Raw genomic sequence first — 27475 nt, 5'->3', positions numbered from 1 at the left:
GAGAGGGAGAGAAGAGGGGAGGGGCAGAGGGAAGGAGAGAATTTTTTTTTTTTTTTTAAAGAGGCAGGGAGGAGGGGCAGAGAGGGAGAATCTTAAGAGGCTCCATGCTGTGCATGGAGTCCGATGCAGGGCTTGATCTTACAACCCTGAGATCATGACCTGAGCTGAAATTAAGAGTCGGATACTTAACAGACTGAGTCATACCAGTGCCCCTGCTTCAGTTTATTTTTTAACACCATTTAACTGCCCTGGTTCCTGTCTTCTATACTTTCCAGCTTTTCTATAGCCTGCAAAAAGAAAAAAAAAAAAATAAGACCACAAAACTGTGCTTAATTAAAAAGCTTTCTTGACATTTCTCTTGGCCCCCTTTGACCATATCCCAGTGGAGTTTTATTGTCCCTCTGATCTATCATAGCATCATACACTTACTTCTATTACACCACTTGTTTCAAGACTTTATAATTTTGTTTTTGTGCCTATTTTCCAATAGATTTGTTTTTCCCTTGACAGTAGGAACAATTATTTGAGTAGGAATATTATTTGTCCTTATGTCTCCAGTGCCTAGCACTATGTTAACTAGTCTAGTAGTAGGTACCTGTTCAACAGATATTTGTTGATTGAGTAAATTCAAATAGATTTCTCAAGTATAATTTCTTTTAGGTAAATTTCATCTGATTTCTAAGTTAGGAAGAGTGGAAAAAAGTGTAGAAGCTCACTGTGGAGCAGTTCTTGCAGGAAGATGGAATTATGAAGGAACAGCATTAGTTACAGGTAAGTTGTCTGCAAAAATGACATTTTAAATGAAATTTTTAAAGAAAAAATTTCACAGAATCAGAATATTTTCTTTAGTAATAGTGTCTTTCATTGTCCAATAGCAAATAATTGGCATAGTATTGAACTAGGCTGCTAGATGATGTTATAATTCAGAATGTCATATTAATTATTAGTTTTCATATATGACTTACAGAGAATGTTCTGTCAAGGCTTTTGAAATGGTCAATTATGGAGTAAATAAAAGTTGTAATTCTTTAAAATTTTGAAATTAAAAATAGTCTTATTTAACTGACATTTACCCCTGTTCCATCACTCTCCCATCTCCTGCCCTATTCTCATAAGCATTCTCATCTTCATCTATGGTATTAGTTATCTAATGTTGTCTAACAAATTATCCCAAAAGGTAATGGCTTAAGATAATAAACATGTATTATCTCATAGTTTCTATGGGACAGGGAACAACTTAATTTAGCTGGGGGGTTCTGTCTCAGACTCAAGATGTTGGATAGGGTTGCTGTCATGTGAAGGCTTGATTGAGGCTGGAGGTTCTGCTTCCAAGATGGCTCACTCATATGCTCTTGGCAAGAGGTCTTAGTTCCTCTCTGACTATTGGCAGGAGACCTTAGTTCCTCACCACATGGGCTTCTCCATAGGGCTGCTTGACTGTTGTAACAACCAAATAGTATGCTTCATAAGGGAGTGATCCAAGAGAGAGAAAGATGGTAGCTACAATATATTTTATGACCCACCCTTGGAAGTCATACTCCATCATTTCTAGTGTATTCTATTAGAAGCAAGTCACTATAGCCCAAAGGAGAGAGAAATTAAGCTCCACCTATCAAAAGGAGGAGTAACAAAGATTACGGATATGTAATCAAACCACCAACCTATCCCTTTCTTTAGGACTTTTTTCAGTGAGTTGTCTCCTCTCCTGCCTATTTTTTCAACTTGTCCTTTTCCAGTTGTTTCTTTTTCAGCATATAAATGAATTTAGATGTCATCCATCTTGAAATTGAGAAGAATGAAATAAAAATCCCGCCTTTAACAAATGATTCTCTCTAGAGAATTCTTTCTTTCTTCTTTTAGGCAAGCTGTTCAAAAGAAAAGTCTACTACTTCACTCCATTCAGTCCCCAACTCACTGGTATTTGTCTGCAACTCTTACTGCACTGAAAGCACATTTCTTAGAATTCTCGGATGGAGATTTTAGTGAAAATGAAAGCATTATTTGAATAATATACTCATAAGTCTTCTAAGATTAAAGGAAAATATAAAAATTTTTGGCATGGAAGTTAGCCTACTCTGACAAAATTTTTTCAAAGTAATTTCAGTTAAATTTTACAGTTATGAAGCACTGTCGTTTAATGAGTAAACTGTGTCTGAATTTTAAATATGTATTAACATAGATATACTGATTTTTATATGCAAATTTAATGTTTAAATTTATTTCCTATAGATAAAAATATCAATTATTTTTTCTCTTCATAGTTGGAGAAGACGGACAAATAAAAATCTGGTCAAAGACTGGGATGCTGAGATCAACTCTAGCTCAGCAAGGTACATATATTAATCAATTAAGATATCTTAACATTTCCCTTTAAGAACTGTTATAGTTCTTTTTTTTTTTTAAAAGATTTTATTTATTTATTCGACAGAGATAGAGACAGCCAGCGAGAGAGGGAGCACAAGCAGGGGGAGTGGGAGAGGAAGAAGCAGTCTCATAGCGGAAGAGCCTGATGTGGGGCTTGATCCCACAATGCCCGGATCACGCCCTGAGCTGAAGGCAGACGCCCAACCGCTGTGCCACCCAGGCGCCCCAAGAACTGTTATAGTTCTTAAGACTGATTTAGATAAGGTTCAAAGCCTGAAATCTCTTATTTTTTTTAAAAAGATTTTGTTTATTTATTTATGTGAGAGAGAGAACGCACATGAGTGGAGGGGCATCGCTGAGAGGGAGAGGGAGAAGATCCCAAGCAGACTGCACTGAATGGGGAGCCCAATGCAGGACTTGATCTCACGTCCCAGAGATCATGACCTGAGCTGAAATCAAGAGTTGGATGCTTAACCAACTGAGGCACCCAGGCACCCTGAAATCTCTTATTTCTATTTATACGCTTTCCTCTTACTTTCCATGTTGCCTGATAGGCCATGGTAACTGTATTTTTTGAGCCAAGAAATATAAGAAACACTCAAGGACTTTTTCTTCTTTAGTGAGTCTATATAAATGCAGTTAAAGGCTGATGATTCTTTTAAAAATAATTCTGGGGGCGCCTAGGTGGCTCAGTCGTTAAGCGTCTGCCTTTGGCTCACGTCATGATCCCAGGGTCCTGGGATCGAGCCCTGCATCAGGCTCCCTGCTCAGTGGGGAGTCTGCTTCTCCCACTCCCACTCCCCCTGCTGGTGTTCCCTCTCTCTCTGTGTCTCTCTCTGTCCCATAAATAAAATCTTTAAAAAAAAAATTCTGAATCCTTATGAGCATATACTATCTGGAATAGGATTGGGTATCTAGTTAAGTAAATAATAGTAATAGAAACATTAAGAGTAACTCCTTACTTAAAAGTCCTAATAGCCTCATAATATTATCACCCTTTCTAAATTGTATTTTACATTTGATATCTATACTAATGGAGGGGAGCAGATACCCTGATGGTCCAAAACTTGGTAAACTGCAACGCTTAGAGTAGCATCTCAGTTTTCCATGTTAATTGGAAAGAAGTGCCCATAAAGTCAATTCAGTGGTCATTCCTGTTGGGATTTAGATTACATATGATTTTTTTGTGTGTGTATAGCAGTTTTATTTTCCTGATTAGATTTTATCTAGTAATAGTAAAGCAGTTTCATGTTGAACTGAGCATGTATCAGTTGATCTTCAAAGGTAGCAGACCATTCTTTTTTTTTTTTTAAGATTTTTATTTATATATTTATTTATTTGACAGAGAGAGAGAGACAGCCAGTGAGAGAGGGAACACAAGCAGGAGGAGTGGGAGAGGAAGAAGCAGGCTTCCCAGTGGAGTAGGGAACCCGATGTGGGGCTCGATCCCAGAACGCTGGGACCATGCCCTGAGCCGAAGGCAGACTCTTAACGACTGAGCCACCCAGGCGCCCCAGTAGCAGACTATTCTTGAGAATTATATGATAAAGTTACATTGTGAAGCATCTCTGGTAACTGACGTGCAAAAATTTCCAGATTTCATTTTTAAGAAATTTTTTTTAAAGATTTTATTTATTTATTTTAAGAGAGAGTGAGAGAACACAAGTAGGGGGAACAGCAGGCAGAGAAAGAGGGAGAAGCAGGCTCCCCACAGAGCAGGGAGCCTGATACGGGGCTTGATCCCAGGACCCTGGGATCACGACCCGAGCTGAAGGCAGACGTTTAACCGGCTGAGCCACCCAGGTGCCCCCAGATTTCATTTTTTAAGTCATGTTTACTCTTAGGATGGTGTTAAAATAGTTACATTTCTTTAGCTACACATTGACCAAATTTTAGAAAAGGTAACCATAAATACTAGGTAGTGTTTATCTAGGTAACCATAAATACCTGGTAGTGGTTATCTCCTGAGGTTAATGTTTGAAGCACAAAAATGTTGATGAAATCAGTTTATACGTTTTTTTTCTCTGATTGCTTCGCTTTGGGTATCATATCTAAGAAACCATTGCCTAATCCAAAGTCATGAAGATTTAGACCTATATTTTCTTCTAAGAGTTTTGTAGTTTCAGTGATAACATTTTTGTCTACAATCCATTTTGAGTTAGTATTTGTGTATGTTTATTTAGAGAGGTATGGGTGGTACTTTTTTTTTTTTCCTTCTAAATAGATAGGTAAATAAGTTCTCTTAGAAAGCTAAAATATTGATTGGTCATAATATAGGTAATTTTATTATGTCTTCATCGCATCATGTAATCATATTTTCCATTGACATTCCAAATAGCTGTAATTTTCTTAACATCAAATAACTGTGAAAGGGCTGATCATTTTTATCTCATTTGAATCTTATTTATTTTCCTCTCTCAGGGTTTATATTAAGTATGAGATTAATGAGCAAAATTAAATTATATAGATTTTATTTTAGTTAACCTATTGGTATTTCAAGGTAATCAGATATCTTTAGATTAAGAATTACAGATTTACCATAGAACTATGCATCTGATTTTTAGGTTTTTGATTGTTTGGGCCACCCACACTTTCCTAATAAGGCATAGACTTTTCCTGTTTTATCTCTAGGAAAAATCATTGGAAAAATTAAGTTATAATGCTATTAACCCTGAAGGAAAAATCTCTGGTTATTTATAAGGTTTATTTGATTTATTAGAGACTACAACTTTTGAGGGTGATTATGAACTACTGAGAGCTGGATGCTAAAGGCTCAAATAAGGAGGCCACAATAGGTGGGGTAGGGGACTTCTGCGTCTTTTAGGGGAAAAACTGTAAGTTTTGGCACAAAAATGAAATAACATAAGCCTGAATTATTGTAAAACTTGGAATTCAGTAAGCAATGTTGAAAGCATCCTTGCGATTTTTACTACATGTTTATATTAATTACATTTATTTTTGATGAATAGAAAAATTCCTGAATTCATTTCCTTTTTTTAGAAATACATATTTTATTCATTTATTTATTTTTAAAGATTTATGTATTTATTTTAGAGAGAGAGAGAGCGAGCACATTCACATGAGTAGGGGGAGGGGCAGAGGGAGAGAATCTTCAAGCAGACTCTCCACTGAGCGTGGAGCCTGTCATAGGACTCAGTCTCACAACCCATGAGATCATGACCTGAGCTGAAACCAAGAGTTGGACACTTAACAGACTGAGCCACACAGGCACTCCCTTAATTCATTTCTTAATGTTTGGAGACAGATATATAGATAGAAAAAATCATGGCCATCACTTTCTCCTCTAATACAGAAAAAGCATTAATCCCAAGTTGGTTGTTTTTTTTTTTTTTTTAATTTGACTTAGTTTAAAAACAATTCTTACTGGTACCTATGAGGAGTTGTTTTTCCTTATTAGAGAAAAATAGTGTATGGGCCAGGGATAATTATAATTAAGCATTGTGTATTTTAATTATAGGCTAAATTGTGTTACATTGTGTATTTTAATGATAGGCTAAAATTGGAGTAGAGTAATACTCTGGAGTAGAGTAAACCTCTGAGGACATTTCCCCCACATTATATTCAAATGGAAAAATGGAATGACAAAAATGCAACCTGTCTATAATGAATTTAGTAAAGGAGGTGAACTGGAAATATAAATAACTCTAACATAGCCAGGATGTTTTTGTTATTATAAGGTGCTGTGAGAGGACAGGAAAGCAGAGATTATCGCTTTGGGGGGAAAAAAGTATCAGAGAGTCTTCCTGGCAACTATTGGAATGTCTAAATTTTTTTTTTTTTTTTTTAGAGGGGGTTGCAGGGAAGGGCAGAGGGAGACGTAGAGAATGAATCTTAAGCAAACTCTATGCCCAGTGCAGAGCCTGATGTGGGGCTCGATCTCACAACCCTGACATCATGACCTGAGCCAAAACCAAGAGTCAGACGCTCAACTGACTGAGCCACCCAGGTGCACTTGGACTATCTTTTGATTGAGCTTTGAAGGATAAAGAAATTAGGGAAGAAAATGGACTTGTTGGCAATGGAGTGGAGCTGTGGAGGAAGTTAGTGATCAAAGGCATAGAGGCAGTACAGCGTACGGCATGGAAATCAGACCCTTGGGCCAGAGGGTAGGCTGTATGAGGCTGTATATCCAGAGGGACCAAGACATTGATGGTGCTGTTACTAAAGGAAGTGGTTTTGATTTTATTCTATGAGCATACCAAACCTTAAAAAAATAAGCAGAATAATAAGAGATAAAGACTATCTCTTGGGAACATAAACTTAGCAGTAATATGTAGGATAAATTAGAAGAAATAGAGATTACATGGGGTGGCCAGCAGCAGACACATGAAAAGATCTCAACATCACAGACCATCAGGGAAATGCAATTTAAAACCACAATGGGATATCATCTTAAACCTGTCAGAATGGCTAAAATGAAAAAGACAAAAAACAAGTGTTGATGAAGATGTGGAGAACAGGGAATCCTCATGCACTGATGGTGGGACTCTAAGTTAGTATAGCCAGTGTGGAAAATAGTATGGAGGTTCCTCTTAAAAACAGAAATATCGTATGATCCAGTAATTCTACTACTGGGTATTTACCCAAAGAAAATAAGAACACTAATTCAGAAAGGTATATACATGTTTACTGCAGCGTTATTTACAATAGTCAAGATATAGAAGCAATCTAAGCGTCCATCGATAGATGAATGGATAAAGAAAATGTGGTATATATGTACAATGGAATATTATGCAGCCATAAAAAGGATGAGGTTATCTCACTTGAGACAACATGGATGGAGCCCAAGGGTATCATGTTAAGTGAAGTAAGTCAGACAGAGAAAGACAGATACCATATGATTTCACTCATATGTGGAATCTAAAAACAAAACAAATGAATTAACAAAAAGCAGAATCTGACTTATACAGAACAAACTGATGGTTGCTAGAGGGAAGGGGGTACAGGAATGGGCAAAATGGTTTAAGGGGAGTGGGAAATATAGGCTTCCAGTTATGGAATGAATAAGTCACAGGAATACAAAGCACAGCATAAGGAATATAGTCAATGATATTGTAATAGTGTTGTATGATGGCAGATGGCAGCTACACTTGTGGTGAACATAGCATAAAGTATAGAGAAATTGAATTACTGTGTTGTACCCCTGAAACTAATGTAACATTGTGTGTCAGCTACACAAAAAAATTAAAAATAATAATAACAAAAAAATGAAAAAAATGGGGGTGACCAGTAAGGAGATTATTGGAATGTTCTATGCTAGTATGCATTGAAGCTTGAACAGAGACAGTGATGATGGTTGAAAAAAACTGACTAGTTCTTAGTGGCTGACAGGAATGATATCCTGTAAGAGGTGAAGAATTCGGAGAGAAGAATATGTGTAGAGGAATGATAGTTTTGAATGTGTAGAGTTTGAAGTCTTTGGTGCAAGTGGAAATACCGTGTTAGCACTCAGAGGTAAAGGCTGAAATATTAATGTGAGAATCAGTTATAGAAAGGTAAAAGGTGAGGGGCGCCTGCGTGGCTCAGTCGTTAAGCGTCTGCCTTCGGCTCAGGGCGTGATCCCGGCGTTATGGGATCGAGCCCCACATCAGGCTCCTCCGCTGGGAGCCTGCTTCTTCCTCTCCCACTCCCCCTGCTTGTGTTCCCTCTCTCTCTGGCTGTCTCTCTCCCTGTCAAATAAACAAATAAAATCTTTAAAAAAACAAAAAACCCTAATTTCTTAAAAAAAAAAAAAAAAAAAAGAAAGGTAAAAGGTGAAGCTATAGGGGAGGTTGCGATCCCCAAGAGAGAAGTGGCTAGGATAGAAACTAAAGATACAAATGCATTCATTTACGCTTTTTCTCTTTACTAACCCAGTGACATATGTAACTGAAAAGTTGCTTTTTTTGTGTAGATTTTTGCAATCTACCTGATTGCTTACTGTTAATATATGTCCCTACGAATAGAATGAAGGGGAAATAGTTCTTGGCTTTTTAATTCTTGATGATTTGGCAACCAAAAAAAATTGAGTTCCTACTATCATGAACAACACAATAAACAACTGGTTGCTTATTGCATTACAAAGTAATTTCTAGTGGTAGCAGGTACTGTACAGTGCTTATAGAGTATCACACTGTGCTCTAAGTACTTTACTTACATTCACCCAGTGCAGACCTATATTGCATTCAAGGCAAAGATAGCTAATACTTCAGTGTAATAGTGAAGAGTTTGTTTCAAAAGCATTCTTAAAAACATGCAAAAACATTTTTAGGGGCTACTTTTTAGTATGAGTGTGAAAAACATGGTATATTTGACCATGTACTTCCTTAAAACAATTGAGATACATTTTTGTCTCCTCTTCTGTGGTTTAAAATGCCTTCAACAGGTTGAAAGAATTTAGATAATTTGTTTTACAGAGAGATAAGGGTCTGACATTTAACACAACCCCAGGTGCATGTGGTTTCTTAAAAAATGTCAAAAAGGTCACGTGATCTTAGTGTACAAAGTCAGAAAAACAAGATATTTTTGAGTGTCTTAACTGAAATGGAACATAAATAAAAATTCCCAATATAAAAAACAAGAAATTAATTATTATGAAACTCCTTTTGTTTTTTGTCCATTTTTTTGGTTAATGTTGGAATTAATAACCTTACATAATTTGCTAAACTTTTTGTTGAAAACTTATTTAACCTGAAGGCTGTAGTTGTTATTTTCGTACTGACTTCGCGAAGTGAAGTGTAGCACTGAGAGTAATTCAATGCTTTAATAAGCATGTTTCTTTAAAAAAAATATTTTAAATATTACAGTTTTGTTTGCATTACAGAAATGCAAGTGGGATGGATTTCATCATAATAAAAGTCCTTATTTTCTTTATGAAGCTAATTTTTCCACTTTCAATAATGATGTTCATCAGAACTACCAAAATTGGAAGTTGTATAGTATATCTCCTTTTGGAAAAGAAAACATTGATATATACAGTAGTTTCACACTTAACATTTCATTATAAATATGAGAGATGAATATAATGAAAACTGCTCTTTGTTCTTGATGTTATATCCATTTTAAAGATTAGTGGTTAGGAAGATTGAACTAATGAGATTTAGCTATTAATCTTATCTCTCACACCCCATATTTGTTTTTTAATTAAACAAATGTGGTTAAAAGCCACATGTTATAGCAAAGGAATTGCTTAACTTTTCCTCTATAATCTTATTTTGTTTTATACTCAAATTTCTTATATCTGTTTTTTTAAACATTATTATTGTTTAAAAAATATTTTATAATCAGGAAATGAATAAACTCCCAAGTCCCAACAGGGAAGATAAGTATTCTGAAGATTTATAAGGTTTAGAAGCAAGGAAATGGTGACACAGCTGACTTAATGAGGCCACAAATTCAATGTTAAAGAGGACAAAAGCGTCCCTAGCTCCTCATCCTATACCCCAACTGTGCCTTTTACCACAACTAAAGGGCTAGAGTCACATCCTGTATAACTCAATGGGAGTCGTATTTACTGAATTATTTCCTTGGGGGTAGATGTTTGTCATCGTTTAGTGTACACCCCAGGAAAGTGTAATTTTACTGATTGTATTCATGATGATTTGATAGTCTTTAATTAAAATATATTAATTTACTTTTTTGCACAATAATTGCAACTATAATAATGGAAATAAAGAAGGTACCTATATATAACTCTACCACCCTATCCAATAAGCATTCAGCTTCTGTTCCCTTCCAGTACTCATCAAGAACCACATTTGAAATATCTGAAATTTTTATTTACATTTTCTGGGGAGTTTATTAGAATTGAATTCTATTTGGCGATTTACTTGTGAAATCCAGGTCAGCTGCTGGCTACTTCCTGAGAATATTCCAAGAGAATGTACTTACCAAGTACAGAAGAAGTGCCTTCTGAATGAGGTTGGCCATTTGTGGGTTCCTCTGATGCAGAATAACCCTAGATGTCATTGACTGAATAGCATATTTAGACCCAATATAATACCTAACCTGAATCATGAAAGGCATGCTTCAGGGTTTTTTTTGCACTAGGTCTGTTGTAAAATAGACTTTCTAAATCCCTTAAACCACTGAGACTTGCTCACAACCGAATTATATCCTGATTGGGAAGAAAATGGCATGAAAGAAGTAGGGTGCCACTTGAACACAGGCCTTTATCTTACTGAAATTTACTCCCTTTTGATTACTGATTACTCCCTGTTGATTAACATCAGTTGGGTTTTCCATTTAAATGAACAATTTAATCTTATTGATTACGTATACATAAATCCTCAGATCCAGATTTCATTTTACTAAGAATCTCTTATTCATTCACAGAAGGTCAACTGCTACAGTAGTCTGAGGAGTTCTAGACAATTTTTGAAAGTGGCTTTAGAAATATAAATGGATTAATATTTCATAGATTAATTGTATACTTGATTCACTTTCCTAATGGATGGCAACTGGGTCAGACAGTGGAATACAGATTATTTAATGCTTTCTATAGGTATGATATTCATTTTTTAAAAACTCAGTTCAAATAAAGTATAGCCTTCTAGAAGATATTAAATAATGTAGAAAGTCATTGAGTTAAAAAATACCTTCTCTAAATTCCTAACCTAAGAAATTGAAAACAGTATGAAATTTAAAGAATGGTATGTAAGTCAAACATGTACTTTTCTCCTGAAAGTGTAAGTCAACTTCATCCTGATTATGGGATATCTGAACTCTTCTTAGCCTAGCTTTCAGGCCAAAGCCACACTTGATAGATAAAAAAACTTTCCCTAATCTGATATTTAATTTGCCATTTGTAAACTCATAGATAGGAGAGATATATCATTTTGGGGCAGGGTGATTTCTGTCCATTAGAGTACTGCTTAAGCAGCAGCTGAGTGGTAGGTCTCTTTCCTGTAGTAGCCTCAGGAATGGGAATTAATCAATAAGGTAAATACACCATGTATATTGTTGTATGGAAAATTTAAGTCAACTTATGTATTGAATCAGTTTAAGCATTGATGTCATGATACTTTATATCTTAAAATAATGAAGTATATTTATTTTATGTTCTATATTTCAATAGCGCACTATACTTAATTCCTAAAAACTCCCATCATACCTTTTCAGCAAGATCAAAATTAGTTAAAAACAGTTTTTCAGTTGCTTACAGTAGATTTCAATGGTTAATATTAACTCAGTCTGTTTCAATATCAAGTTATGCTCCAATTTGAAAGGGCCGTTGAATAAGAAGGAAATGAAATGACACCCCACATTGCTTTTTTGATCCTCTTAACTATCTCTCTTATTATAAGGCATAATAATGAAAATCTCTTGTTTGTTTTTTTTTTTCTTTTCCTTTTTACAGGAACACCAGTATATTCAGTAGCGTGGGGCCCTGATTCAGAAAAGGTTCTTTACACAGCAGGCAAGCAGCTGATCATTAAACCTCTTCAACCAAATGCTAAAGTTTTACAGGTACTTCTCAGGCATTTGCAAACTGTTATCAGGATCTGTTGGACTGCTAAGTGAGAGGTCACTTTCTCAGGAGTCCCTTTCTTCTGGGTGGTCTTTCTGTCTGAGGCTTTTAAGTGTGTGTTTTTATTAGCCTTTATTACAGAATAGGGGATATCTGGTTATGTTTCTAACAAGGTTCACTTCCTCATTATTCCAACTTACATTATACCAGTGAATCATAAATGTGTTTTGAGTTACTGAATTGTCACATGATTTGGCATGATAGGCATCTTTAAATTTAGCAGAGTCAGCCTCACATGTATAGATTTGAGATGAAACAGGACAAAATCCTAAAACTTTAAAAGCTTGTTTAGACTGTGTTTCTTATCGTTATAACTAGCATCCTCCTTCTCTTCAACATCATTTATTCAATACACTTAAGCTTTCTCTAAAACCTTAGCATTCTTTTAGTATTTTTAGAGTGGAGGGCTTGTCAGTAAATGTTTAGAACAAGTTAGGTGTATATAATTTTACAAAATATATAGAAACAAAACAATGGTGGCAGTTAAGACAGGTCAGAGTAGGACAAATTAATGGAAATCCTTTAGGCCTATTCAGATTTCAATGTTTGATTTCAGTGTTAAAAGGCAGAATCATTTTCTTCATATTTTGATAATGACGCAGTGTAGTGTGGATAATAAAAATACAGGCTTCAGACTTAATCACCTGATTTCAGATGTTCACTCATTTACCTAAATGTAACTTTAGGCAAGTTAAAAAATAATCTTTGATTCTCAGCTTTCTCACCTCTTAGTTGTGATGCTAATACCTACTTATAGGACTGTCGTGAGGATTAAATGAGTTAAATTGCAAAGTGCATGTGACAGTCTATACAATAAGCACATTGAGTGCATACAGTAAGCACTCAATATAGAGTAGTTGTTACTATGGATGTTAACTGTGTGAGTTATTATGTCATCTCTACCTTTTAGTCAGCCCCTAATAAGTTAGAGCCAAGGAGGCTGGAGAAAAGATGTAGAATGACTGGATCCTGAGTAAGGGATTTGGTGCTGGAAATTGAGCAGCTGCAATGGGTATAAAAGTGTTTTAAGAAAAGCATCAGATTTAACAGTTGAGTAGGTATAGATTTTGGGAAGTAAGGAAATAGAAATGACATTGAGTTTCCATAATTTTAACTTCAATGTAGATTTAGCTATATATATTTCATAAAGTCATCATGAATTTTGGTTTTTACTGCATGCAGAATACTCTGCTAAGAACTATGGTACAAACAAGAAATAGAAGATACAAGTCCTTGGGGCGTCTGGGTGGCACAGCGGTTAAGCGTCTGCCTTCGGCTCGGGGCGTGATCCTGGCGTTATGGGATCGAGCCCCACGTCAGGCTCCTCTGCTATGAGCCTGCTTCTTCCTCTCCCACTCCCCCTGCTTGTGTTCCTTTCTCGCTGTCTGTCTCTATCTCTGTCGAATAAATAAATAAAATCTTAAAAAAAAAAAAAAAAAAGATACAAGTCCTTGCTTGCCCTTAAGCAGCTAAGGTAAAGAATTTGGGCAAATAGAGGAAGCTGTGAAAGAGGACTAGTTCTGCCTGCCTTTAGTTAAAGTCCTTCCATACTACTTAAACTCTAAAAATCTGCTTTAAAATTATACAGCAAAAATAGGCAAGAGGAATCTTTTGGTTTATAGTTACGTGATTTATCAAGATACCTGTAATTAGGCTTATATAAATGAAACTCAGAAAGATACTATATATTACCATTGGTAAATTATAGTTCAGTGGTTTAGTAGAATCTTTGGGCCAGCACTTAGTGGAGGGAAAGAAAAGTATTCATTGCCAAAATTCAGCTAGAGTGGAAGAGGAGTTAAAGTATAATTAGTAACTTAATGCAATTTTTTTTTCTTCTTTTTGGTAAACTAAAGCTGAGGCAGTTTTCCTTGGGCATAAAAACATATTCAAATTTGAATTGTGCACAAAAGGAGACACAATCCTTGCTTGTAGAATACAGTTCAAAAGTATATACCTGATTTCCCTCAAAAGCTTTAGGGACTTTTCTAGAGACCCAGAACTTGGTTTTATAGTGAGGAGACTTTTGTTTATTTATTCATTCAGTGAAAATGTAGTGCATACATACTATATGCCAGATACTATGCCACATGTGAGATAACTCAGAGTGAAACAGAACATAGTTCCTGCCCTCTTGTTGTTCAAAGGAATTTCACAAAATGCCCAGTTAATTGAAAAATTAACATTGTCTATGCCTTATGTGTAGTATATAAATATGTGTAATATATAAACTGATAATCCTAAATCATAGTATACAGAAAGTTTAAATCATATTTTGTTCCTAACTTTTGAATATGCAAAATTTATTTTTGTAGCTTTAAAATGAAACTCTTGGGGCGCCTGGGTGAGTCGTTAAGTGTCTGCCTTCGGCTCAGGTCATGATCCCAGGGTCCTGGGATCAAGCCCCACATCGGGCTCCCTGCTTGGCGGGGAGCCTGCTTCTCCCTCTCCCATTCCCCTTGCTTGTGTTCCCTCTCTCGCTGTCTCTCTGTCAAATAAATAAATAAAATCTTAAAAAAAAAATGACACTCTTGAGAATCTCTGTGTATGTGTATCTATATATACTCATATCTGTGTCTATGTATTGTTATTTTTATCCTTGCAGTTTATTTCAGGACATTGTATTAATTTGGCAGTAAATTGTGTGAATTAATGCTTTTTAAAGTATATTATCAAAACATTTGTTTTTGAGAGTACATATTTTAATATATCTTGAATAAAGCAAGCTATGAATTATTGCTTATTCTTAGATCTTGTTTGACCCTAATTTAATATTTTACTCTGTGTACATTAAGAACAATAGGATTGACTGTAGTTCAACATAGTACTGGAAGTCCTAGTTTCAGTAATCAAACAACAAAAAGAAATAAAAGGCATCCAAATTGCAAGGAAGAAGTCGAACTTTCACTCTTCACAGACGACATGATACGCCATATAGAAAACCTGAAAGACTCCACCAAAAAATTGTTAGAACTGATACAGGAATTCCACAAAGTTGCAGGATATAAAATCAATGCACAGAAGTTTGTTGCACTTCTATATACCAATAATGAAGCAGCAGAAAGAGAAATCAAGGAATCAATCCCATTTACAATTGCACCAAAAACCATAAGATACCTAGGAATAAACCTGACCAAAGAGGCAAAAGATCTGTACTCTGAAAACTATGGAACACTTATGAGAGAAATTGAGTAAGACACAAGAAATAGAAAAACATTCCATGCTCATTGATTGGAAGAACAAATATTGTTAAAATGTCTATACTACCCAAAGCAATCTACACATTCGATAAAATCCCTATCAAAATAACACCAGCATTTTTCACAGAGCTAGAACAAACAATTCAAAAATTTGTAGGGAACCACAAAAGACCCTGAATAGCCAAAATAATGTTGAAAAAGAAAACCAAAGCTTGAGGCATCACAATCCCAGACTTCAAGCTGTATTACAAAGCTGTAGTCATCAAGACAGTATAGTATTGGCACAAAAACAGACACATAGATCAATGGAACAGAATAGAGAACCCAGAAATGGACCCTCAACTCTATGGTCAACTAATCTTCAACAATGCAGGAAAAACTATTCAGTGGAAAAAAGACAGTCTCTTTAACAAATGGTGTTGGGAAAATTGGACAGCAACATGCAGAAGAATGAAACTGGACAACTTTCTTTCTTTCTTTCTTTCTTTCTTTCTTTCTTTCTTTCTTTCTTTCTTTCTTTCTTTCTTTTTTTTTAGATTTTATTTATTTATTCGACAGAGATAGAGACAGCCAGCGAGAGAGGGAACACAAGCAGGGGGAGTGGGAGAGGAAGAAGCAGGCTCATAGCGGAGGAGCCTGATGTGGGGCTCGATCCCAGAACGCCAGGATCACGCCCTGAGCCGAAGGCAGACGCTTAACCACTGTGCTACCCAGGCGCCCCGGAACTGGACAACTTTCTCACACCATACACAAAGATCAATTCAAAATGGATGAAAGACCTAAATGTGAGGCAAGAATCTATCAAAATCCTAGAGGAGAATACGAGCAACACCCTCTTTGACTTCCACCACAGCAATTACTTACTAGACATGTCCCTGGAGGCAAGGGAAACAAAAGCAAAATGAACTGTTGGGACTTCATCAATATAAAAAGCTTTTGCACAGCAAAGGAAACAGTCGACGAAACCAAAAGATAACTGACAGACTGGGAGAAGATACTGCAAATGACATATCAGATAAAGGGCTAGTATCCAAAATCTATAAAGAATTTATCAAACTCAACACCCAAAGAACAAATAATCCAATCAAGAAATGGGCAGAAGACATAAACAGACATTTCTCCAAAGAAGACATTCAAATGGCCAACAGACACATGAAAAGATGCTCAACATCACTCATCATCAGGGAAATACAAATCAAAACCACAATGAGATACCACCTCACACTGACCAGAATGGCTAAAATGAACAACTCAGGAAAAACAGATGTTGGTGAGGATGTGGAGAAAGGGGACCCCTCCTTACAATGTTGGTGGGAATGCGAACTGATGCAGCTACTCTAGAAAACAGTATGGAGATTCCTAAAAAAATTAAAAATACAACTACTCTACATGCCAGCAATTGCCGTACTAGGTATTTATCCAAAGGATACAAACATAGTGATTCAAAGGGGCGCATGAACCCCAATGTTTATAGCAGCAATGTCCAAAATAGCCAAAATATGGAAAGAGCCCAAATGTCCACTGACTGATGAATGGGTAAAGAACATGTGTGTACAATAGCTAAACTGTGGAAGGAGCCAAGATGCCCTTCAACAGACGAATGGATAAAAAAGATGTGGTCCATATATACAATGGAATATTACTCAGCCATCAGAAAGAACGATTACCCAACATTTGCAGCAGCATGGACGGGACTGGAGGAGATTATGCTAAGTGAAATAAGTCAAGCAGAGAAAGACAATTATATGGTTTCACTCATTTGTGGAACATACGGAATAGCAGGGAGATTGGTAGGAAAAGGAAGGGAAAAATGAAGGGGGGGATAAACAGAAGGGGGAATGAACCACGAGAGACTATGGACTCTGGGAAACAAACTGAGGGTTTCAGAGGGGAGAGGGGTAGGGGATGGGCTACCCCAGTGATGGGTAGTAAAGAGAGTACGTATTGCATGGAGGTATTATATGCAAATAATGACTCATGGAACACTACATCAAAAACTAAGGATGTTCTGTATGGGCACTAACATAACATAATAAAAAATTTTTAAAAAAGATGTGTGTGTACACACACGCGCGTGCGTGCACACTGGAATATTACCGTTGAAAAGAGTGAAATCTTGCCATTTGCAATGACGTGGATGGAGCTAGAGGGTATTATGCTAAGTGAAAAAGTCAGAGAAAGAGAAATACCATATAATTTCATTCTTATGTGGAATTTAAGAAACAAACTAGATGAACATAGGAGAAGGGAAGGAAAAATAAGATAAAACCAGAGGAGGTAAACTGTAAGAGACTCTTAACTATAGGGAACAAACTGAGGGTTGCTGGAGGGGAAGTGGGTGGAAAGATGGGGCAATTGGGTGATGGGTATTAAGGAGGGCACTTGATGTAATGAGCGCTGGGTGTTAACATGCAACTGATGAATCACTAAATTCTACTCCTGTGCTAATACTATACTAGATGTTAACTAACGTGAATTTAAATAAAATCTTGAAAGAAAAAAAAAGAAGGAACAATAGGTTGGGAATGGTCTATAGAAATAGAGCCCTTAACATCAGTTACTCTTTGATGTGAAATTAATTGGCTCAGACATTAAAATGTACCTATGGTCTTCAAGGAGAATTAATTCTTTTTGAGTTATGTTATTTTGCCTAAACATGGTAAAATTCATGTGCTAAATGGACACATGAATTGGTTGTATTTAAGAGCAAGAAGGGATCCATGCTTACTTTCTAGATGATCAATTTCTGGGTGACATACATGTATGCATTCTATATTTATGTATAGAATATATACATATCTGTGGAAAACATCCTTTTGTTATATGGTAACAGAGGTGATATGCAGAGGTTTCTTATATAGTTAAGTGACTAGAGACATGAAGGTAAAGAGAATGAGGCTTAGGAAAAAATGCAGAATAGAATGAACAGAGTACTAAAGAAAATGGTCATGTAATAAAAGTTTAAAAAAAAGAAAAGAATTAGTAAATAAGAATGAAGGCATTATCTTTGATTGAAGCAACTGTATAAAAGAGAGCAAGATTTGGATTCCGTCCAGTGTTATCACACACAGGTCAAGCTTGGAATAGTTGAATAGCAAGAGATTTTCCATCTTGAGTCCAGGCAATTGAGATTTATAAGGAGGTAAGCTATATAGTGGATGTCATAATGCTAAGTGTTTTCATTACTTTGAATTAGAAATGAAAGAAGCAAATGAGGTTATGCATAACAGCTGTCAAAGGAAGATAGGAATCTCCGAAGACAGGACAAGAGAATCATTAGAAAGGCAAAATGTCTTTTTTTAAAAAAACAAACAAAAAAACTTTTTAGTGTTCTTGAAGTTTTAATTAATATCTTATTTTTTTCTCATAGTGGAAAGCTCATGATGGCATTATTCTAAAAGTAGATTGGAACTCTGTCAATGATCTGATTTTGTCTGCTGGTGAGGACTGTAAATATAAGGTATGTGATGTTTTTCATTTATCACCTTGTTGAAGGAATTAAGTTTAGGTGAAAAGTATTTAGCAAATAAGAATATTCTTTTAGTCCTTCACTTTAGCTATGTCTTTTAACTCTAATAATTTGGCACATTGTTATTTTATAATTTTAAGTGGTACTTTAAAGTGTTGACTTTCTCATTGACCTATCTCACTGACCCATAGAATTTGATTTAATGAGTAGCAACATAAATAAAACTCCTAGGTTTACTAGTTATTTAAAATCAACTCAAGTGAAGTTTTAAAAATCTATCTTGCTGGTTTGTTAAACATTATTCACTTTCAGACCAAAATAATTTATACTAAAAATAAGATTTAATGTAACTGGAGTTAGAGGAAATTTAATTGAAATAAATGCTTTTAGGGAAAGTTTGATAGAGCAAAATGATAGACTCAAAATGTGTAGGCTATATGATTAATCAGTGATTTAGTGAAATTGGAAAGTTATCACCATGTTATAAAATTTTTTTGAGATATTTAGGCTTTAAAGAATACAGCTTTCCCCCCTCCTTATGTGATAGTAAAGACATTTAATTACTACTACTATAAAGTGATGATTTCTAAATCTTTAATCAATACTTTACTGTTAGGTCAAGCTTCTTTGTAATAATGTGGGGACTTGTTATAAAAGACTTCTAAAAATTTGCTTTTTTAGGTATGGGATAGTTATGGCCGCCTTTTGTACAATTCACAACCTCACGAGCATCCTATTACCTCAGTTGCCTGGGCTCCAGATGGAGAGTTATTTGCTGTTGGATCGTTTCATACTTTACGCTTGTGTGATAAAACTGGGGTAAGTTATAATGGTGAACAATCACAGATGTGCTGTCATAAATATGGTTATGCACAACACACCTGGTTCTCAATCTTTAAAAAATATTTTCAATGAATGCGTTTGACCGCATCTTTCTGATTTGTCTTCTGAATATACTGGTTCAATCAATTCCAGATTTATGGAACCATATAAACTCTTTAAGTTGAATTTGAAGAATGGGTACGTTCTCTATTATTTGTCTTTCTGGAAATACTTAATTTAAGCATGATTGTAGAAGATGGTGAAGTAAAGTATTAAAATTTATACCCAATCAATATGGAGAGTTCAGTTTTTAAACTTTTTTTTAAACTGTCAATATGTTTCATATAAAAGTTTTAGTTGCATATTTTTGGCATGGTATTAATAGTAAATTTTAAAAAGGATTATTTTAAAACCAAAGGAATTGGGTTTTTGTCAAGAATTCATGTTTGAATACGTGGGGGACTTTTTCCTCACAAGAGAGTATACCCTTCTTGTACAAATTAAGTTTAAAACCTAGACAAACAGCCAAGCTCAACAGCATTCACCCATTGTACTTGAATGATGAGTTACTTCATCAGAGTGTTCCAGAAGCAGCCGAGTGGTGAGTGGGGCTATTCTGTACTATTCCTAACTAAAAGGAAATCACATAATTGTTCTGTGGCTTATTTTCCTTGAATGCAAAATAAAACCGTTAAGTTAGAATTATTAAAGCTTTATAAATGATCTGGTTTGTAAGTTTTCTGGTTACTTGTTTTCTATCACATAAAATATGAGGTCTTCTGCCTAGTTTTAGATGCTCTCTGAACCCTGATGCCATAAAATCCATTCATCTTTTCCCCACAACTCCCTAATTTGTGTCTGTGCTCAAATCAGGCTCACGAATCTTCTCTGACCCTCACTAACATCCTCATTCATGTTTTCCTTTCATGGAATGCTCTCATCACTGTCTTATACTTATTGAATTCTACCCATTCTTTAAGGCCCAGCTTGTGTTTGACTTCCCTTCCTGATACCTTCCATGGGTATTTATCTATTATTCTAACTTCTCATATAAAGTCTCTGTTTTTTTAGTTATAACATTAGGATGTTATATCAGATAATCTCATTTTCATCCAATTTTTCAGCAATGATTCTAAGTCTGTAGAATATGTACTCATTTTCACAATGTATTATGCTCTTATATTTTCCATTTTCATTTTATGTATATTATTGTTGACTCCCTAGATAATTTATAAGATCCCATAGCTCAATGATTCTCTATTACCTAGGTAACACAGTAGATACTCAATAATTCACTAATAAATTGATTTAAGCATGATAATTTTAAATTGCCATTTTAGGGTACCTGGATGGTTTAGTTGGTTGAGTATCTGACTCTTGGTTTTGGCTCAGGTCATGATCTCAGGGTCCTGGGATCCAGCTCTGTGTCAGGCTCCACGCTCAGTGTGGAGTCTGCTTGAGGATTCCCTCTCCCTGTCCCCTCTCCCCCCTACTTGTGTGTGCTCTCTCTCTTTAAAATAAATAGATAAGGGTGCCTGGGTGGCTCAGTTGGTCAAACGTCTGCCTTCGGTTCAGGTCATCATCGCAGGGTCCTGGGATTGAATTCCACGTGGGGCTCTCTGCTTGGCAGGGAGTCTGCTTCTCCCTCTCTCTCTACCCCTACCCCCCCCCCCCCCGCTCATGCTCTCTCTCTCTCAAATAAATAAATAAAATCTTTGAAAAAAAATAGATGAATCTTTAACTTGCCATTTTGATGAAAATATTAAAAAATTTAAAAATACAGGGTGTTGAATTGATCTGAATAACTGAATTAAAGATTTACTTTATTAAACCCCAAGCCTATTATTAGAATGTTAACTATTCTGGAAAAGTACACCTTCTAAAAGGATTCTTCTTTTACCTTATTTGACTGAATAGACTGAAGACGTAATAGTTTTTTAAGGACTTGAGATTAGCATTTATATATATTTTCTTTTATTCAATAGGCATCACATGTATACTGCTCATCAGAGTATTTTAGAAACTGGGGATGGACAGGTGTAAACATTTTCACTCAAGTTGTTGACAGTCTAGTAGAGAATCAGGCTATAAGACTATAGTACAATGTGATAAATGTTATACAGGAGGTTTGTTTTGTGCAAGCACTGTGAAGGTATGGAAGAGCTTAATTCTGCCTGTAAATATTGATTGGAGAGCTGAAGCTTGAAGAATCAGTAGTTCTTCAAGGAGACAAGTTGGGGGATGAGAGTTGCAGTCAGAAGAAGCCTTTGGGTATCCAAGTATGGTGCCTTTTATGCAGTGTCAGTAAGATTTTGCATGGGGTAGTACCAGGAGATAATACAGAAAAGATACTCTTGGACCAGAGTATTTTACATGTGTTTGCCATGTAAAAGAGTCTAGCTTTTAAAAGTCAAATTATTTTCCATGAAGTACTCTTTGGAGTTGCTGTAAAGTAGAAAGGAGGTGAGGAGCATCCTGTCCAGGTGCAACCAGAAAAGCTCTATATTAATCAGTTTTACTGTTTGAGCATCCAATATAAGATTTCCTTTGAACAGCTAGAAAAATGAGTTGGAAAACTGGCATGTTATGTTATCAATAGAGAGCCATGGGTGGTGGCTAGTGACATGATAATATTCAAATATTGGAAATACTGCTTTGGTATCAAAGGAACAGTGGCACGGGAGAGGGAACAGAACATGCAAAGACAAGGAATTATAGTCTGTTAGAAAAATTAAAAGTAGCTTGGATTTTATCCCCAGGCAATAGTGAGCCACTGATCCATTTTAAGTAGTGGCCTTATTAGATTTGGCATTTTTAGGGAAGTGTATTCTGAGGTCAGCAGGGAGGATGGATTAGAGGGACAGTAGACGGTAGGCAGGATGGCTATTAGAGGCTTTTGCAGTAGTAAAAGTAAGTGGTGTCCGGAATAATAGGGAATAGCTGCTGGGATGGGAAGTGGACAGGTTCAAGAGAGAGACTCTTGCTATAAAAAGTGGCAAGACTCAAGAATAATTACCTGGATTTCAATTTGAATACCTTACTGTCTGGGTGCTGGCCTGAGGATGGTGCCTTCTTATGGTTTGGTATAATTTGTACTGGCTTTGTGTGATAGAATTTTATTAGATCCCTGTGCAGTCCTTACAATGATAAATCAAGTTACCTAAATTTCAGCGTTCGGAAGTATCACCTGGGGATTGCTAAAATACATATTCTTGGGCTCCCACTTGCAACGTGATGAATAAAACCTCAGTAGAACGGGGTCCAGGGAGTTGTATTTTTAAGAAGTTCCCTGGTTACCTTTATTAGGTAGTCCTCAGACCACACTTGAAGGAACACTTAAGTAAAACATGTGAGATGTTTGATTATTCCTTCTGAGTTCTGAAAGTGTTAATGCTTGCACTACTATAGAAAACATGCTGTAATTTTAGAGCTGAAAGAGTAAATGAAATGAAGGTGATACCAAAAGAGTGGTCTAATTGAAAAGATTAAGTATAAAAAAAAAACTCATGTAATTTATTCTTCTGATTCTTCCTTAGCATCTGTCTCATTTAAAATTACTTTGGAGATACAATATTTTTTCTCTCCCATAATCTGTAACTTAACGTTGTATATTTAATAGTAGTCATCATTTCCCAGGGGCATATTCTGTGGCCAAATTTCAATATTAGATATTGTAAGAATTTAGTCTTCAGGAACGATCTATACTCTATCATTTTGCTTCAGGGAAAATGTTTATAGTATATAAATAATGTATGTGATGATATTGTCTCCTAATTTTATTTTTTTCTAATAATAATTTTTTATTATGTTATGTTAGTCACCATACAGTATATCCTTAGTTTTTGATGTAGTGTCCCATGATTCATTATTTGCGTATAACACCCAGTGCACCTGCAATACGTGCCCTCCTTGATACCTATCACCGGCCTATCTCAGTCCCCCACTCCCTTCCCCTCTGAAGCCCTCAGTTTGTTTCCCAGAGTCCATAGTCTCTCATGGTTCATTCCCCCTTCTGTTTACCCCCCCTCATTCTTCCCTTCCTTCTCCTACCGATCTTCCTGCTATTTCATATGTTCCATAAATGAGTGAAACCATATGATAATTGCGGACTCAGAATAACTAGTTGTAAATACTATTTGAGCGTTTATAGTCATTGGATTATCAATGGAAATTGAATGGATTTTTTTTGTTTCATTTTTCCCTTGTGTATTTTCACAAAAATTATTTAGAATTCTTTTATCTGATCATTTTTTCTTTTTGCAAGATTTTTATTAACCATATAATATTTCCCTTCATACAATTATTTTTTAGATTTTTATGAATTATTTGATTAGACAAGGACTGTTCCTAGAAAACTATATATATGTATATTGATTCTTCATACATTTTGGAGAACAATTTGACACTATATATCAAAAACCCAAGAAATACACACATACTTTCACTACTCTGGTCCTAGAAATCTATAATAGGGTAAAGATGCTCAATGAAGTGTTCTTTATGATTCAACAAATGAAAAGCAATCTAAATCTCCAACATTAGGACGTTATTTAACTCATGGAATATAATTATTATAATGATTAGTATGTAGTTATTAGAAATGCTAATCTACTTTCATAATGCCATGAAAAGATTTTTAAGATCTATAGCCAAAAGAAAAATATAGTTACAAATTTTGTGCATAGGATGGTCCAATTTGTATAAAAATCTATCTATCTCTATGTATGAGTGGAAAATAGTCTGACAATATAATACATAGCAAAGGTCACTTCTGGAGTTTGAAATGATAGGTGATTTAAAAAAATTTTTTTTGCATATCTGCATTTTCTAAAATTTTCAAATAACAATGTTTCATGTAATTTTTGAAGAGGAGAAAAAACTAGATTTATCCTTTTATTTTGTTCGCAAAATCCATTTGATTCTCTAATCATCTAATTCGGCCTTCTCACCTTTTGGAAAAAATATTGCTTTCTGAAGCTATTTAAATATGTATATATACACACACACATATGGATATACATACATACATACAAATGTTAAAACGTGGAAATTACTGTTAAGGTGATATAGAACATTACATATTTCTTGAGGAATAATTCTCTTTCCTAAGATATAAATGCTGTAAGCATTTTGAGTCAAAACCAAATTACCTGTATGAGTACTTTTTGCACATCTTTAAAAAAATGCCAAGTGGCCATTGCCCCTGTGGAGCTCGCTGTCTTGTTGCTAAGACAGATATTAAATGGTTGATCACACACTCAGTTATTTAATTACAGTTGCAATAAATTTAACAAGGAGGTACAGGCTGCTCCTAGAAATGGGAACTAATCTATTTGGAGGGTCAAGGCAAGGTAGCGTGATGAAAGGTAAGCAGGGCAATGCTCACTGAGACTCTTCATCTTTTCTACTTACCAAGTAAGTGATCTCAACTTAGAATCAAAAATGTAAGTCAGTTGGTATTGGATGCTTTTCTCACACATTTGTTTATCTCTTGAAAAAACCTGCTAAGGCTTCTTTTAAGAAGTGACTACGTGTTCTCTTCAACCTGGAAATGTCACTCTTAAATGTAGCTCATTTATTTTTTTTCCTCTCCTAATTTGGAACGGAAAGTTTAAATAGTAGTAATCATTTATCCAGAGCCTGATTTTGTGGAAGAATTTCAATATTAAATATAAGAATCTGGTCTTCAAGAGTGATCTGTACCCCAGCATTTGCTACAAATTTATCAGATTTCTATTTTGAGAGCTTTTCACAAATTTTTAGTTGAGTGCAGTGTTTCTTAACAGTTTATTAAAAATTCTTATCTAGGCTTCCCTGACAAAAATTCGATAGTAATTTTACAAAATAAGCTTCAAAGAATAATGGTGATATAAACTTTCAGGATATCTGTGAAATATTAAGCCTAGAAAAATGTGATTTTTGTGAACATTTTCTTTTAGTGTTTTTCAAGAAATATTTCTAGTGGAGAGGGGAAAGTTCAAATGCTTGGAGGCTGCTAATGATAGATTAGGTTTTGGTTTGAGTACATTTCTTACCGTGCAAGTGTGTAACTAGATTGATGACAGGAATATTGAAAAAGCGAACTTTTTAACTGAAGTGTAGTTGATACACAATGTTATGTTAGTTTCAAGTGCACAGCATAGTGATTTGACAAGTCCATATGTATTGCTGTGCTCACCACAAGTGTAGCTACCATCTGTCACCATACAATGCTCTTACAGTACCATCGACTATATTCCCTATGCTGAAAAAGCGGAAATTTGTATATTTTTGTGAATAGGTATATTGCTCTAACTCAGTTTTTATACAATAAATTTAATATTGCCATTAACTTTCATCTACAAATTAGAGATTTTATTTTTGAAAGACCCTCACTAAGCTGATATGAAACTCTGGTTTCTATTTATATCTTCTCTTTAATCAGGCAGTTACCTGTATTGATTCAGAACCCATGTCCTGGTTCACTTTTGTGGACTATGGTTCAAATATTAGTTTCATTTTTAAAGTCATTGCAGCGCTATTCTGGTCTGCCCTGTTTTTAACCCAGAGGCAAATTTAAAACCTAAGTGGTATTTCTTCCACACTGTAGTACAGTTGTCATAGTGTTACTGTGTTGCTTCTAGTGGGTTGCATGCATGGGCTGCTAGATGGCGTTCCAGGGGTTTCATACACAGACCTAAAGAAACCTTTCTGTAGCTCCCTTCTCTCCGTAATCCTACCCCAGCTTTTGTTGAGAAGACTTGGGTGCTGCCTCTTTGCTGTCATTAGTGCAAACTGGGGATGGTAGATAGGGCCCTACTTGTCAGTCTTCGCAGTGCTCATCAGGGATGGCCCCTGCTTCAGTATTATAGGGCTGGAATGGTCTGACTGAGATCTACCATATAGCCTTGGCAGCACCATGTGGGGAAGAGGAGGGGTGCCCCCTCTGCTCTTTTAGTGCAGGGTGGCAATGTTCCGTAGCATTCTATCCCACTGTCTCCACAGCACACAGTGCCTAGTGGGGTGGGTGCCATGGCTTCTTCTTGGTGTATTCCTGGAGTTAGGGTAGTTATGTCAAAAGGGTTCCCGGCTGCAGGGCCCCTTCTACTTGGTCCTTTGTCCAAAGAGAATGGGCATTACTTGATGCTTATTTTGTCTCATATACTACTTAGAGTTGATATTATACCATTTTGTGTAAAACATAAGAAACTGTGTCCATATAACTCCATTTATGTACCTCTCCTATATTGCTATAGTTGTCATAAGTATTGTATCACACAGCATGTCATAACTTTTGCTTTGGAAATCATATTCATTTTAAAGAAATTAAGAGAATAAAGGTAGTCTTTTATATTTACCTACATGTTTAACATTTCTAGTGCTCTTCATTTCTTCCTGAAGATCCTAGTTTCCATCTGATATAAATTTCCTTCAGGCTAAAAATCTTCCTTTCCTGGTTAAGAATTTTCCTACTTTTCGTTTATCTGAAAATGTCTGTTTTCATTTCATTCTTATAGGATGTCTTTACTCGGTTTAGAATTCTGAGTTACAGAGTTTTGTTTGTTTTCTTCCTTTGAGCACTTTAAAATATTGTCTCACTTTCTTTTGGTCTTTATTGTTTTTGATGAAAAATGAGTGACTATTTGTATCATTGTTCTCCTGAGTGTAAAGTGGTATTTACCTCTGGCTGCTCTACAGATTTTCTCTTTGTCTTTGGTTTCCAGCAGTTTGATAGTGTATGCTTTTCTTTGTATTTGTCTTGTTTGGGGTTCTGTATACTTTTTTTGAATATATAAATATATGATTTCACCTAAGTTGGACAAATTTTGGCCATTTTTTCAGATTTTATTCCTGTCCCATTCTTACTTTCCTCCCCTGCTGGAATACAAGTTATGAATTTTTTAGACCTTTGATATTATCCCACAGGTCATCAAGCTCTATTCATATTTTCCTAGTCTTTTTTCCCCTCAGATTTCTAATTGGATAATTTTTGTTGATCTATCTTCAAGTTTACTAATCCTTTCATTGGTTATCTCCAATCTTTCATAAGCCTGTCCAGTGAATTTTAATTTCAGATGTTGTATTTTTCACTTCTAGAATTTCCATTTGGTT

General features: G+C 35.5%; 1 protein-coding gene across 2 annotated transcripts in view; it reads left to right on the top strand.

Moving 5' to 3' along the window:
• The window catches only part of IFT80 (intraflagellar transport 80), a 116773-nt gene that overhangs the window by 25344 nt on the left and 63954 nt on the right, over positions 1 to 27475 (top strand). For both annotated transcript variants that reach the window (XM_087870318.1, XM_087870319.1), the window contains 5 exons: positions 661 to 771; positions 2262 to 2330; positions 11723 to 11832; positions 18464 to 18553; positions 19244 to 19381. In XM_087870318.1, the coding sequence (XP_087726444.1) occupies positions 661 to 771; positions 2262 to 2330; positions 11723 to 11832; positions 18464 to 18553; positions 19244 to 19381 (518 nt within the window). The remainder of the gene's footprint in view (positions 1 to 660; positions 772 to 2261; positions 2331 to 11722; positions 11833 to 18463; positions 18554 to 19243; positions 19382 to 27475) is intronic.

Source organism: Ursus americanus, chromosome 20, assembly GCF_024610735.1.
Source record: "Ursus americanus isolate L20-20 chromosome 20, mUrsAme1.1.p, whole genome shotgun sequence".
Classification (NCBI taxonomy): domain Eukaryota; kingdom Metazoa; phylum Chordata; class Mammalia; order Carnivora; family Ursidae; genus Ursus; species Ursus americanus.
Note: the sequence above shows the minus strand (reverse complement) of the source record. Positions and strands in the feature narration are given on the sequence as shown.